This window comes from Monopterus albus, unplaced genomic scaffold (genome assembly GCF_001952655.1).
Source record: "Monopterus albus unplaced genomic scaffold, M_albus_1.0 scaffold67.1, whole genome shotgun sequence".
Lineage (NCBI taxonomy): Eukaryota > Metazoa > Chordata > Actinopteri > Synbranchiformes > Synbranchidae > Monopterus > Monopterus albus.
In genome coordinates, this window is record NW_018127947.1 from 321,336 (window position 1) to 336,726 (window position 15,391).

At 42.1% G+C, this 15,391-nt stretch overlaps 2 protein-coding genes across 2 annotated transcripts in view; one reads left to right on the forward strand and one right to left on the reverse strand.

Moving 5' to 3' along the window:
- Positions 1 to 1,172: 1,172 nt before the first annotated feature.
- On the reverse strand, positions 1,173 to 9,192 carry pdk2a (pyruvate dehydrogenase kinase 2a). The gene is made up of 12 exons (XM_020604755.1): positions 8,865 to 9,192; positions 8,193 to 8,334; positions 7,613 to 7,684; positions 6,953 to 7,137; positions 5,516 to 5,605; positions 5,171 to 5,248; positions 4,768 to 4,841; positions 4,588 to 4,686; positions 2,560 to 2,670; positions 2,090 to 2,203; positions 1,485 to 1,911; positions 1,173 to 1,427 (listed from the first exon to the last, which is right to left on the reverse strand). The coding sequence occupies exons 1-11, from the start codon at positions 9,175 to 9,177 to the stop codon at positions 1,768 to 1,770; spliced, it is 1,422 nt and encodes a 473-aa protein (XP_020460411.1). The 5' UTR covers positions 9,178 to 9,192; the 3' UTR covers positions 1,173 to 1,427; positions 1,485 to 1,767.
- Positions 9,193 to 12,304: 3,112 nt separating this feature from the next.
- Positions 12,305 to 15,391, forward strand: part of tbkbp1 (TBK1 binding protein 1) — a 50,267-nt gene continuing 47,180 nt past the window's right edge. Inside the window, exon 1 of the mRNA XM_020604752.1 lies at positions 12,305 to 12,723. The gene's annotated coding sequence lies outside the window, so the exon portion shown is untranslated. The remainder of the gene's footprint in view (positions 12,724 to 15,391) is intronic.

A 15,391-nucleotide genomic window follows, 5' to 3' on the forward strand; every position in this document is an offset into this window, starting at 1 on the left:
TGGCCCTCAGGTTACTTTAGTCAGGATGATGGTCCCTGGGACCCAATTACATGGATACTCCTGCCTCAGACTACCAACTTCTCCACCCCCTACCACTGTAGGGCAAACATGACATGAGAGTCACACCACACTATAATGAAAGAGAAAAATTAGGTGAGCAACTGAACTTAGTTACTGCTATTGAATTGAATCTATTACAATGCATCACATTTTATTGGCTCGACATTTATCTGGTGTGTAAAACTTTTAGACTATTGTCAATTTTCTTCTGAAATGGACTGCAGGAAATTCAGTACAAAAACCTCAAGATTAAGTGCTGCATTGAGTGAATGTGCTACATTACTTTTCAACACCACCATTACCAAAACGTACACTGGTTCTTTCTCTCTCAAAATGTTTCAAATATGTGACACAAGGAGCCAAAGGAAGGCAGCTATTATTAGAATTCCTTCTGGGCTGTCTTACCCCTCAACAGCTGAGTCTGACGTGCCCCTGACGTCAAACAACACGACTGTGAAATTGTCCGTTTCCCCCATGGACAGAGGAACACCAGTGGGGTGGAACCTACTACAGACACAAATCTTCCAATAACAATGTGCACAATAAGACTTTCTTCGTGCCTGAGGGTCTGGAGCTGGATTATGTGCAGGGCAGAGGGGCTGAACCTAATGGTTCATCTCATCCAACACAGACCCTATAAAATTAAACTGGAACATTTTATATTGATGTGTTTTATTATTTGGGTTGTATTCACAGTATTTACAAGCATTTTAGTCATGTACCTATAAAAAAATAACCCTTTGCATCCTGTATGATTATGGTAAATATAATAAAAAAAAGAAAACCCATCACTTTCAACACAGATGGACTCGGGGATTTTTTCCTCATATGGCACAGTGCAATAAAGGATGTGAGACTGGTCTTGCTTTATTGGATCACAGGCTGGTAGGGATGGCAAACACAACGTGCTGCCTTCTGGGGTTTGATAGCACTTGCTTCATGAACTTTGCTAAAAGCATTAAACCTTCAAACAACCTGGCGAATGCTCTGGCGGCTCACTTTGAAATCTGGTCCACGACACTAATGTTAAGATAACACTGTATCTTATCAGTCCTTTCAAACACTATGATTAAAACTTTGCATATCTGTGCACTCAACTTTAACGTCGAACATTTGTTCAGATCTCCTGACCAACGTTACAGTACTTCCAATTTAACAAAAATATTACTTTAAATAGTTCAAGTATTCAATGAAATGAGCCTTTGGGTGAAGTTGCTGCTCTAAGGCTTGGGTGATATTTTCTATAGAAGTCAGAATCTGGATCTCTTTAACAACAGGTCCCTTCCCGTTTAACCAAACATCTGCTGTAAAACCTACACCCTCCTCTTCGTCGGTCTACTCCGCTCCACTGCGACTGTCTCTCCCACCTGCACACACACACGCACACACATACACATGCGCTCCACTGCGACTGTCTCTCCCACCTACACACACACACGCACACACATACAATTCCTGGTGAAGCTACATGCGTTTAGCAACAGTGAAGCTGCATCTCCAATGTTCTGTTAGTTGTTGTTGCTATTTGTCTACTCTGTTATGACAAACTCAGAAGGAAAACAGGGAGTCAAAACAACATGAACATGCTACTGCTAAAACCACACAGTGCCCATCTGCCTTGGCAGATAACCAACTGGGAATATGAAGACAGATATTCCAGAGGTTTCTTGCTATGTGGGTCTGGAGCACCAGGCCTGGGGGCTGTTTTCACTTGGCCACCTTAAAGGGCCTCAGATCCAGAGGCTCTTTCCTGGGTATACACCAGTCGTCAGCCTCGTGGCTCACTTTGTAGTTCTTCAGAGCAGTTTTGTTGTACACTGGCAGCCTCTCGATCGAGTCTGTGGACAGCGCCTGAGGGGACGATAAGCCCAGATATAATTAGAAAAGGCCCATCTTACCTGGACCAACTCCGCAGGTGTGCAGAGTTCGGTTTGTGTTTAACAAAGACAGATCATCAGCCAGTTTCCTCTCTCTGCTGTGTGTGGTAGACTCGTCACAGTTTCAATCATGATCATTACGTCTGGCTCACCTTCAAGTAGACGACAGCGTCTGTGCCGTGGCCCTCCATGGAGAAGAGCTGCAGGTCTCCCTGGAAGTACTTGGCGTACAGACGAGAGATGGGCAGACCGTAGCCAAAGCCAGCCTGCAGAGATAGAGCGGAGAAGGAGGGTTTAAGAAGGCTTTGTTCTCTGTCACACTGCAAGCAGCGGCACTCTTCCATGGAACAAGTAGGTCTTTAATCAAATTCGCTTTGTGCACTGTAGTTCACTTGTCGTTTGAGAAAACAAATGATGACAGGATTTCAATTTTTAAATAGCCAAGACATCTAAATAAAAGTCTAAATGAGCATTTTGATGCTGCACAAAAAGCAACCAAATGACATATGGTGCAATTAACAGTGTCTTTACACCTGCTAAGAAAATCTATATTTAACTTTCAATACATGTAGGAGTGCAAATGAGTTAATAAATGAAATCCTCCTCCTCGATCTGTACTTACCAGTGGAGGCCGTGTGTGGTCTCCTATCTTTGGAGCAGGAGCAGTAGAGTACATGTAGCTGAAAAGCTTCTCAGTCTTACGAAAGGGGACACCGCCGCCCTTGTCACTCACCTACAGGCAGGGGCAGAAATAGAGAGGTGGGATATAGACAGAATGATGTGAGGACCTTAAACAAGTACCTGCCTGATGCTTCACATCACAGGCCTTAATGATCAGATCCTTCTGGGTTAATGATTCACATTCACCTTTGTCATTGTCATGTACCCGGCTCTGGTGTGAACACCACTGAGCTCCTAAACTGCCACATGTGCAGATTTAATTGAAACGCGAGCCACGTGCGTACAAGAATAATGTCATTTGTGTGATGGTAAAACCAAAAACGAATCAGTTATGACATATTTCTTCCAGCTCAACTTCAACAAATGTGAAGCGTCCTGGTCTCTCCACTGACCCTGTCACCGTCTTCGCTCTCCTTCATGTTTATTTTTACTGGTCTGTGAGGAGTCGACGCTGAATGATGACAACAGGTGATATGTGAGGAGGAGACGTTAAAACAACCACATGGATTCTGATCTGACAGCGCTCACACAGAGGTCGGACAGGAAATCAGATCTAGGAGCAAATAGGGAAGGGCCACAGATCTGACCTGAAAAAAAAAAAAAAAAGTGGACCAGTTTGTCAAAGTCTGCTGCTGGTGATGAGGTACAGAGAAACCAAAAACAAGGGGAATCATGACCACATTAACATGTCTACACTGAAAATCAACGTTGGCTTTACTGCCAGTGTAAATATACTTTAGCCAACATACAGCACTGTTCATCAGTTACATATTGTACACTGTGTATGGCGTGTACTGTAGTTAGCTCCAAAGCCCTTTTTATTTTAAGCCAAACTGCCAACTGATACAGTAGCTGTTAATCATTAGGCCTAAAGTAAACATGAAGGATTTTACTATTTTGGTCACTTAATAGCAGCGCAGCAAACTGTAACGGTGGTCGTGTTAGCAGACAGTAGCTTTATTGCACATCTAGCATTATTACTCATCTGGAGTCATGATGGGGGCCACCTGATAAATGCTAGTACAACACTCACTCTCCTGTTAGCTCTATTTTGGTCTCCACAAACTCTGAAAACACAAATACTTATACGTAAATGGTAAATGGTAAATGGACTGTATTTATATAGCGCTTTCTCACAGTGTGTTACACTGGCCAAAGCGCTTTACAGGAGATCATACACCATTCACCCATTCACACACACATTCACACACCGATGACGAGAGGCTGCCGCACACTGGCGCCAGTCGAACCACCGGGAGCAATTTGGGGTTCAGTGTCTTGCTCAGGGACACTTAGGCATGCAGAGAGACCGGGAGTCGAACCACCAACTTGCTGGTTAGAAGACGACTGCCCTACCTCGTAAGCCACAGCCACCCACCCACGTAGGAGCTTTAGAGAAAAATTTGAGTGACAAAGAAAAAAAAAATGGCTGGTGCTTTTAGCTTTAAAGCAAAAAAAGACTAGCACATCACTTTTTTTTATCCAATACTAAACTGATTTGCAGTAACAACATCATAAAAAAAAGAGTTTTAAATCAAACACACTGGTTCACACAGAGCTTACCCACCAAAAAAAGACACACTCACATTCTCACTGACTCCTACAGGCAATATAAACTCTAATCCTCCTGCTACTAGCATGTGAAAGTTATGGGAGGAAATGCGTTGCCTGGAGCCCACCTGTGCAAACAGAGTACACACAAACAAAAGCCTGGGAGCAGTAGCCAGACACGGACCCTGCTGTTTGACCCTTTTCTCCGTTTAAGATTCTTTGTTTTTCCTTATCTGAACTGAGGGCCCAAGGACAGAATATGAATCAGAGGTCATGCTTGAGGTTTGTTGTTGAAGCTGTATAAATAAAAACGATGTGACGACAACCAGTGAGTCACCCCTTGCCATTTCAGTATCTTTAAAATAACCACAAGATAACTCTTGCATTTCTAGCAGCTGTACTGTAGTTTACAACCCACCTTAATGGACATGTCCTCGCCTCCAAGAGACACTTTCACTTGAATGGGTGGGAGGCTGTTGCTGCTCTCATGGGTGTCAATGGTGGCCCTCATGGCATTCTACAAAAAGAAAAATACGGTGTAATAAAAATAATTTTACTTTCCAATTTGAGCGTGATGCCATTCATCAGGGTGTCATACCTTAAAGAGCTCGAACAGCATGTGATACAGGTGAGAGGGCACATACACGATGCTTATTGGCTCGTTCTTCTTGCCTGCGCAGGGAGAAACAGTCTTTTTTAGTTTCACCCACTTAAGTGAAAATTCATTATCCTCACCACCCGTGTGTGTCTTTCCATCAGTGGCAATTACTCTGCTCCGGTTCTACAGCTTGTGAGTATGGAAAGGGGAGGAGGTGTGTGTCAGTACTGTCTGATACAGACAGCTGGGCGCTCTAAGCCATCACTTCAGCTTCACTGCTATAATTAGAGGCCCAACAGGTCCATCTGGCTGAATAGCAATTTTAATATAGTCACTCCTACTGTATGTCCACACAGAGGTTTGGCTCCGTTTGCTCTTTTAGACCAAATCCATGTAAGCTTACTGCTCATCTCCTGTAGTATGAGATCAGGGGAGCGGAGATAGTACTGGTCACACAGCATCTTGGCATTTTGGAAGGCATCTGAGGAAAAGAAGACAGACAATACTGTCAGTAGTGATCATTAATCCCCAAAACAAGTGTAAGTGTTTATGTATTGCAAATACAATTATGAACAGAAAACATTAAAAACAGTAACTGAAGGTTGTTGTTTTTTTTACAATATATCACGTCAGTATATCAAAACAGTAGTTTTGAGCCCATCAGAGGGCAACTTCAGCAACTAAAGCCTAATTCATCCAGCCCACTTTAAGTCCAAATATAATCAAATCCTGTTTAATTCATATTTACCCTGGATGACATCTCCGACTTGACAGTGAGAGTCAATGCTGCCTATTATGCTGGGGTGCACAGGGTTGGTGGTGCCATCGAAAACAAGAGCTGCAGAGAACAAAACATGCCAAGATAAGAGCATCAGAAAGCATCTGTAACTACTGGGTCATCAGCAAAGCTCAAGAATAAAATAAGAAATAATGCAGCATTAATAAGAAGAAGTACACAGTATACTGAATTACAGAGCCTGTGAAGATAGGGGGGGACTCTTAACAGCACAAACTCATCTTCAAGCAGGAAGCCCTGCTGTTCAGGCCTCCGAGGGTATTGTGTACAAGATTTAGGAACATAATTTAAAAAAAATGTAAAATCGATGCAATAAATGACAGAAGATAAATTTTGTTTTTCCAGGAGGACAGTGGGATTAAACCAACTCTACCATCTACACCTAATTAGTACCGAGTAAAAGATGGATAACCAATGTAAATTCCAGTACTTTATATCTTATTTACTTCTGTCTACAGGTGTCAACACCCCAGTACTTCTGTAGTGAATGCTGTGCAGTAGTTATGGTACCATTTCCTCACTGATTTAAATTTTATGATGTTGCTTGACTCTCGTGAGGTTAGCAATGAAATCCCACATCTGTAGTGCGTGTGTGACAATAAAGTTTGGAAAGCGACATTCTTTGAAGGGTTGACTTATTTTCCCCTGTGGATGTGAAGTAACTGACAATGAGCAGAATGAGCACAACAGTGTGACACAGCCTGAAGGGTTGACTTATGTGGATGTGAAGTAACTGACAGTGAGCAGAATGAGCACAACAATGTGACACAGCCTGGTGTGATGACAGTCATTTCAGACGCATTGTGAGGACAATAACTAAGCTTTGACAATGATTTGTGTACAGTCCACATTGGAAAATATGAAATCGCTACATGTTGGTTTTCCAGACAATAACTGCAGCAAATGATTCATGTTAAGTCACAAAGTATCACCAGCTGCACCAACTGCATCCTGACAACCCAGGAATAATGTGAACAACAATAAAAGCCTTCTTTAATCGCACACGATACCCTGTCCCAGTTCTTGGCTCACAGAGCCATGAAATTCAACATAAAATCCAACTTTCCACACGGTGAATGATGAAGAGCAGCAAAGACAGACACTTTGTCCCAATTCAGGGGATCCTTCAAAAACAGATGGTGTCACAGTGTGGCGTTAAGGCCGTCCCGTTCCCACAGCTCCTTCTTTCCCCAGGCAAAGAAGGGTCCAGCTGGTGGATCCTTCAAGACCCACCCTGTCCCAAGATTCTTTGCTAAAGTAAATAGGAAATCCTCCATAGACCAGGACGCTTTAGTTCGGTCCTCATGGTCTACAGTGGTTACAAAGGCACGGTGTGCTTCAAAGGACGCAGCCCCTGAATTGAAGCACAGCAATTGATTTATTACTCACTGTGCTGGTTGATCAGCATGCGAATTGAGATACGGCTCATGTAGAAGCGGTCCAGAAAGTATTGGATGTTCTGGTTAGTGGCCGAATCCTGGGGGAAGGTCTCTTTGTACTCAATGACACCCTGGGCCATGGTGGTCACGACGTCGTTGTGCCTGTTTCTGATGGTAACTAAGGCATCAACAAACCTGCAGAGAAAGGTTGTAGAAGAAGAGCATCCAGCTGTCAGGAACTCTGGGGCCAGGTTAAACACAAGGATCCAAAGAGCCAAGATAATTAAACATCTGGACACTGTATCAAAGCTAAAACAAACAAACAAAAAAAGTCCACACATCTTCCTTTTCCTGTTATAATACATCCATGGTCTCGCCCAGTTTCACTTAGACATGAATGAGAGGAAATCTGAGCTATAACCAAGTTTAGCAACTCTCCTACTGCAAATATCACCACAATAACCATGTCTAAACCAAGAACGGCACATGTTCGAGCAGAGTCTGAAATTGAGATGAAATTAACAACCTCAGCGACCGAGCTCACAGGTGTCACCGTCACCTAAACTAAGTTAGTATTTATGCATAAAATCTCCAAACTGTAACAAAAGGGATAAAAGATGAAACACGGCCACTGTTCAACAGCTTAGCATGGCAAATATTAGAAACTTACTCTCCCAGGACTTTGTGATCATCAGGATTCTTGTCCAGGAATTCAAGGATCTCCATTAGACTCTGGATGTACCTGAGAAAATCATAAATAAGTACATTTATACACATAAACCTATGTTGCAAAATGCAAGACAAGCAGCTGAGTGAGTCTGAAGGAATCGTATAAGTTTGGAAAATGCTGTCTTTTAATCCTTATAAGCATATTTTTGCATTCATCACCAAGAAGAAAAGAGCAAGGCAGCTGAAAGCTAGGTCACGTGACATGTGACGTGAATCTGGAGTAAAGTTCACAGCTGCGGCTCCGCCTCGCACGAAGCTGGTTGGACCGAGCATAACTAGGCCAAAGGTTGTCTGTGTTTTTCTGTGCCACTACTTGGCAATAAACAAGTCAGCAGCTGTGGCGGTTACCTTCTCAGTAATCTCGGGATCACGTCTGACAGCATTTTAATGGTTTACCACTGAGACAAATCTACATAATGTGGTATTTTGTTTTCTGTTTAATCAAAAGAACAGAGCCACTGTTAAGATGTTATGCAACTTACAGTAGAACACAACAATAGCGTTTTCCCGGTCGGACTTACCAGCTGTGCACCATCTGCACAGATGGGGTTGTGAGCAGTTCATCAGGCAAGAGGTTAATTTCCTTCATTATGTTGCAAAGTCTGACAGGAAGCTCCTGTCTGAGAAAGACAAAGGACGTCTTCTCACAGGCATTGGTGGATCCTGAATCAACACCGAAAACAAGCAGGATGAGGAGTCAGGAAATTGATCTGAGCACTAGAACTTTGTTCTGTTGGTTGAACAAAACAAGCAATTTGAAAAAATTCACTTATAAACTCTTTCACATTTCAACCTAAGTGGATAGGTGCATAGTGTTTTAGGCATTATGCTCTGTAAACAGCCATAATAGCTGTGTTCATCAGATTTGCTCCTACAGAATTTGCATGGTTTCACGGGTGTCCATCATCGTGTTTTCTCTATGTAAATGAAACCCGCATTTTAAGAGGAATGCAACTCTGCTTTTGGTTTGTGGGGCCAGACAGTGCAAACGGGCCTGACTACAGCTGATGCAACGCTCCGCACTATGAGCACGGTGCACGCAGCTCCTCTGCCAAACCCTTGACAGAACAGATGCTCAGACCTGCATGGTAAATTTAGCACATTGCCTATGCATCGTCACTGCATACATTACTGGTCAGATGTATAATGTTACAGATCAACCCCCCCACCCCCGAACGGAGATCAAGACTCACCGAAATCGAGAAACTGCTTGATGGAGAGCGGCGAAGGAGAGAATTTAGCGAAATGCTCGATGTGTTTGGGCACACTGACTGCAGCGGCACTTCTCATTATAAACCTGACGAACTTCATCGCGACTGTGTGGAGTCTCGCTCTGGCGGCGGAACTCCACTTCACACCGACCGAACCTGTGAGTGAAAGCTCAGGGGGCGAACGCTGGAAAGTAGCGAGTTGCAGCCAATAAAAAGGCGGGGTTCTCTGTTTACGTTCACGACTGGCCAATAGGAATCTCTCGGGGGCGGGTTTACTCTGTTTGGGTAATCCCATTTTGGACTCTCCCTCAGCGGACTGTTATCTTCTGCTTTGATTATGTAAAAGGTGTTTTAAAGAGCAGACGCTAATCGACCAGCTATTTAAACAAATATGTTAAGGTCCTTAACTCAAGTCGTGTATACAGGAGACTGCAACCACAGGGAAAATGAGCTTCTCCTCTTCTTTACTATTGCAATTTTTATAACATTGATTCATCTTCTAAATAAATCATGGCTGAGTAAAATATCACATTATTAAGTTAAAAGTTGACATATAGAATAAAAATGTGTGGAGCTGCATAGGTTAAATTGATAACTACTTGCATGCTTACCATCACTTACACCTGTGACCTTTGTACACCACAGTGATTCAGGTTTTGTTTTCTTGCTGATCAAAGACATCATTACTAATAATCTCTTACAGTGCTTCCTTTGTCATGTGTTATTTAAAAATGTGTGGCTTTAATCAGGCTTTAACCCTTTCTTTCCCATGCATCAAGCTTGTGTTTGCAGTTACAGAGTGTTCTTTTGCTCGCTAAGGACCCGGGTCTTATGTAGGTTTATGTGGGAGTAAATCCATGTTAGCATTCAGCTATACCAAACCAACACTTGTGAGATCATAAAAATGCTTCTTCAAAAGCTCCAGAGTGGATAAATCTGAAAACAACATGTTTTCCTGTACAGGGGCAAAACAAAGTCTGGTGAATCATTTTAAATGTCAGTGTAGATGAGCTATATACATAGCTATAACAGTTATTCTGTTCAATATTTATTTACTAATAGCTCTGTGTAGCAATGTAAGAGAAGCTATTTACCTGAGGAAAATGTAACATCTATAAGCTGTAATCAAATAATCTGACAACAGAAGCAGAACATACATAAATAAGCATAACTACATTTAGATTTCAGTTGTTTTAAAGCATGTTCACAGAAAGCAGGAGACTGAACTGGAGGTTCAACCAGCTGAGACTTTACATGTAACCAAACTGCAGTGGATTGTCAGAAAACTGCACCACAAAAAATCACGACTCAATTCAGCTTTGCCAGCTCACAGCAGATAACAAGCTCCCCCTCTGCCAGATGATATCAAAACAAGTATTAGTCATGTTATTTTTAAGTGTCAGTTGTTTGGCTGTTTAATGTTTGTTGTACTGCATCAGCCGCATTCAGTGTCTAACAGGATTTAATCTTGTTTCATCTTATGATGTTCAGTTTCATTTGACAGAACATTGGTGATATCTGTGGTCCACTTGACATTACCAGAGTACTACCTTTTGTTAAAACTGGCCCTAGAGACACATCTAGTGGAGCGTGTTTATCTGGTCAAAGGTGAGGGTGTGGGGGGGTCGTTGTTGGTTACCCTTGATACTTTTCCACTCTCCATCAGCCTATGTTCCTGCCAGCAGTCAGCTCCTATTCCTCACAGAGAACAAACAGCAAGGCATTTCAGGCATCCTGTCAGTGCCGAACCGGTTGAAGAGTGAGCAACTGGACAACAACAACTCCAGTGGAAATTTCCTCTTGCTGCAGGCAAGGGGGAGCTAGTGATTGCTCATCAGGCCTAACTGGGGTCACTTAAATTAGAAACTTTAAATGCCAGTGATTCACTTTTTCATAACAAAAGTCTCCCCCTGATTAAAGTTAAAATCAAATGCAATTCTTACTGAACTCTATTGTAACATGTTCCTGCTAATAATCTAGTTTGAAGATACAAATGCATTAAATATTAATCAATTCCATTGCATTTCTTCAATTTGTCTGGTAAATGTAATCATTACAACATTCACAATGTGTTTAACTACTATTCATGAAACAACTTATAATAGCAGTGCTACGTGAATACGGATTAGAAAAGATGTTCCTCCAACCAAGAATATCAATGGAGCTTTTACATTTTACATGGTCATTATAATCATTTAAGAACTGCCGACGATGACTAATGAAAACAGTGCGGGGGGAACAAAAGATGAAAGAAAGACAACTTAAATACTGGTCTGGAATGAACAATTGGACTGATCATGTCAAGCTTCAGGAGCTTCCTTGTTTGGGATGAAAGGAGCAGCAGTTAGCTGTTATATGTCATTTTGTTTATTTTTGCAATTTACTTTTCATTTGCCTAAAGCTTTATCAGTTACTGTCACCCTTCAAATTATTATGTCCTTTACTGATGACTTGCTTTGTGGCTAAATTAATTTTACAGCAGATAAATCTATTGCCTATATATTTTATTTTCAGGAATCAGTTTTCTTTTTCTTCTGTCTCTTCTGTGTGTTGGATTGGTTTCAGTTCCATGTGAGAATCAGACTGAAGAATATGAATGAATCAGTAACTTCAGGACAACTTTAAAAATGTCAGATCATCAGGCCCTAGAGCTCCTTAAAGTCTCTTTGTGTGGCTTGAACACCCACAAGCTTTTTTTCTTGGATGAAGTAGAGTATAACGACAACAGTCGTGCTCACTGGGCCTTAAGAAAATCACTATAATACCAGGCCATCTGGACAAGTATTACAAAATTATTTACATATTAAAGTCTAAAACAATATAACAATTTAAAAAAACAGTAGCATCCAGGTGGGACACACTGGCATGAGCATAATCACTGACAAAGTTACAGTAGTATAGCACCGCGAGGTACTAATGCAAATGTAGCTACATGTTTTTTATTCAGTATCAACATGAAAATGAAAACCAGTGACTTTTACACCCCATTTCCAAGGCATTAGTGCAATTTAAAAGGCTCACTGATAAAACACTCAGTTAACCAGTTTCTTTGCGCAGGTTAGGTGCATGACAAAAAGCAGGCCATTGTTACCAATAATTCATATAAAGGACATAAAACCCTGATGAGTCTATTTTAAAACTGTGTCCAGTTCCTAACACTCTCTTCTTTATGTAGTTTGGCAGCGGTGCCAATTCTAGCCACATACAGATGCTTTTTCTTCACAAACAGAAGGTGTGAAGAGATTTCATATATAGAGGATATAGCCAATGGTGGAGCCATGTGGCTTTAAATGTAAGCTGTTGAACTGTTTGCATAAAGCCTGTGCTATAAATACTCCTCAGCCTGGTTATGTGCTGCTTTTATCTTATTCCCTCTATTGTTTAGAAACTCTATAAGGACACCTGGGGACCCTATGTGTGGGGTAGGATTATCTGAAAACCTAAGGTGCAAATATTAGTAGGATTATTAGATGCGTGATCTTTTCTTCAGGTTGCTCAGAGATCCGTTGCCTTGGTTCTGGCTCTTAATGCAGGGTGACTCAGGCAGGAGACATAGATGTTCTCGTTAAAAGGAGAGGCTGGCGCTCCTATTCCCGCGACATCATCATCCCACACTAGTGGAGCTCCACGATGTGCGGTGTGATGCTCAGTCTTGCACAGTAGCAGCTACAGGAGGCGTGCTCGTCTCTGCCACAGGAGCACAAGAGGAGCGGAGCAGCGGCCAGCAGGCTGTTACCGGGCGCTGGACACATCGTGAAAGAGAGCGTTTTGGGGGGGTGCTCTGCCCCCCGCCTCCCAACCTCCTGAGCGATGGCATCTATGGATCGATCAACGGGAGCGCGTGAGTTATCCTCTTTATCAAATCCGTGCACTGTGTTTCATATGTGGCGGATGCAATGTGCGCTGGAGATGCAGAGCAAACTCGATGTCTAACAGCCATGTTAGGGTCATCGCACCAACAGAGCACAGCCGTGTTTTGAAACGGGCCAAACACGTACATGTTAGATCACAAATCATCAGCTGCTGTGTTTATTTACTGTGCGTGCGGTCGGTGTGCAGTGACCACAGCTGATGCATACCGACACCTCCAGAGGAGCCGTGGCAGCAGCGGCAGCGCGCAGAGCAATGCAACTTCAGCTCTGTGCTGACGGACAGCGGTCAGCAGATGTAGCCTGTTGTCGTCTGACCTGCTTTTATCACTGCATACTAGTGGGTCACAAGAAAGAGACACAACAGTCTTATCAGATCTTCTGGCCAGCTGAACTTGCACCGGATTCTGCCCTCGGAATTTGCTCTAATAACTAGTTGTAAGCTTCATAGTCTGATAATATAAACAGGCTATAAAACATGCAGTGTTCTACACAGCAAAAATGAAAAAAGAATACCCTGTAAGGATATGTAGGAATTTTAGGCCAATAGTTTTGTTGGTTTAAATTTGAAATGGTGTCATTATTTCATGCCAAAATCTAATTCTGGCCTGGTTGCAGAAAAACAATATTAGAGGAAGGGAACGGGCTGCTCGTGGGCTGTTGGACCATGTTGTAAAGTATTTCTGGCTTGAAAACACAAACACTCTACTGTATATCAGGCTCGGTATAAATAAATGCAACAGAAGAGAAAAACGAGAGACACTGTTGGCCCTGCTTGCTTATAATAGAAATGCTTACATGTGGATGTAACTGGGCTGAATATCTGCTGGAAGGTTTAGATTAAATGGCTGAAGTCAGAATAAAGGCAAACATATCAATTCAATATGATTTTTGCAGTAATGCTCAGCATAGTGTCTGATCTGAAAAGCTGTCATTAAGTCTTAAGCTCAGCTGTGTTTTGAGCTAATGTCAGCTTGCTAAAAGTGACAGTGCTAAGTACAATTCTGATCTAATGATGACACTATAAATTCAGGGGATTATCAAGACTGTAGACCTGTCCAGGGTGTAGCCCACCTCTCACCCAGTGCTAGCTGGGATTGGCTCCAGCCAGTGCTGGATGGATGGATGGACCAAGATTACATTAAACATGAAAGTGTGCAGTCCATCCAACATGCTCTGCCCAGCTCTTCAGATATTTACCTTTATGAAAATACGATGAATGAGAATGCAACAAAACTCACTGATCAAGTAGAAATAATTGAAAATCTCTGATTGGTTAGAGAGGTCAGTCCTGCTCAAAACCTTTCAGAAGCTAAACTTCTTCACTGCTGCCAGTGCTGTTCTGGATCACAGGGGGCTTTGACAGCACCTCTCCACATTGAGACAAGTTTTGGAGCAGACTTCTACAATGAAAATGTTTGAAAAATCACATACTGTAGCTTTAAGTATGAATACATACAAGTGGAAAAGGGCCTGGAAGACATTGCTCTCCTTTCTGCTTATGCTTGAAAACCTTGCACATGGATGTAATTGCACTGAATATCGTGATAAAGATGCTTCAGATCATAGTGGCAAGTCTCTGGTCCTTCCTTGATAAACACACAGGGTTTGTGTATGAAGTAAGGCTTTAAGAGGCTCTGTTATCATCCTCAAAGAAAACCAGGCAAGGATTCAGAGTGCACAACGACATGCAGAAGGCTTATCGTCACTGGACTCACAGAGGCAAAAGGGGAACGCGGAGGGTAAAAGAGGAATGTGTTATTCGCCTGCACAGACAGACCTGATGATTAGCTCCATGCCAAACTGTCAGTCAGTCAGTCATTGTCTCTGCAGTGGCCTGTAGGAGGGGTTAATAGGCCACATTAGGAACTTTTTTTTTGCCTGCCCTCCATCTGCAGAGCCAGATCTTACTGGTGTTCAGACTTCAGCTGATTACGACTACTCCATTTAAAGCCCACCCCTCTTGTCCATTCCCAGGGGGTCCTGTCAGCCCGAGTTAATTTATGGAAGTGAATCATGGCTTTAGCCTACCTGCTAATCACCATTCACACAGCCACTGAGCAGTCTCTCATGGGTCTGGGCTTGTTTTGCCGGTTTCTTGCCCCATTAATCATGCTTTTCCCCCTAACAGTTCAAGTTGGATCGCAGCAAGCTGCACTGTTTGAAGCTGTTACATAATATATTCTGTTTTGATTTGATTTATTCTTTCTTTCAAGCAGGTAAAGACAGTTGATATATCAACACACATAATTTTACACATATCCAACAAATGCTAATCCAATATCAATTTGCTTATACCTAGTACATGCTTGAATGGAGTAGGAAGAAGTCAGACTTATCCAGTCCTACCCCATGACATCATCTTACATCATTGGTTTGCAAGCAGTATCTCTACATAAATAATTATCTTCTACACCACACAAGTAATATACTAAAGAATTATTACAAAGTGTTAACATTCATACACCACACCCACAATGTTCCATCTAATTAATCATTAAACCTGTTCTTGCATATATCTTGATTGACACATACCTTTATATTTATGTTTAAACTCATCAATTCTATTACTATTTTTTATGTCCACACTTAAATTATTCCATAGTTTTACCCCACTTATAGAAATACAAAATCTTTTTT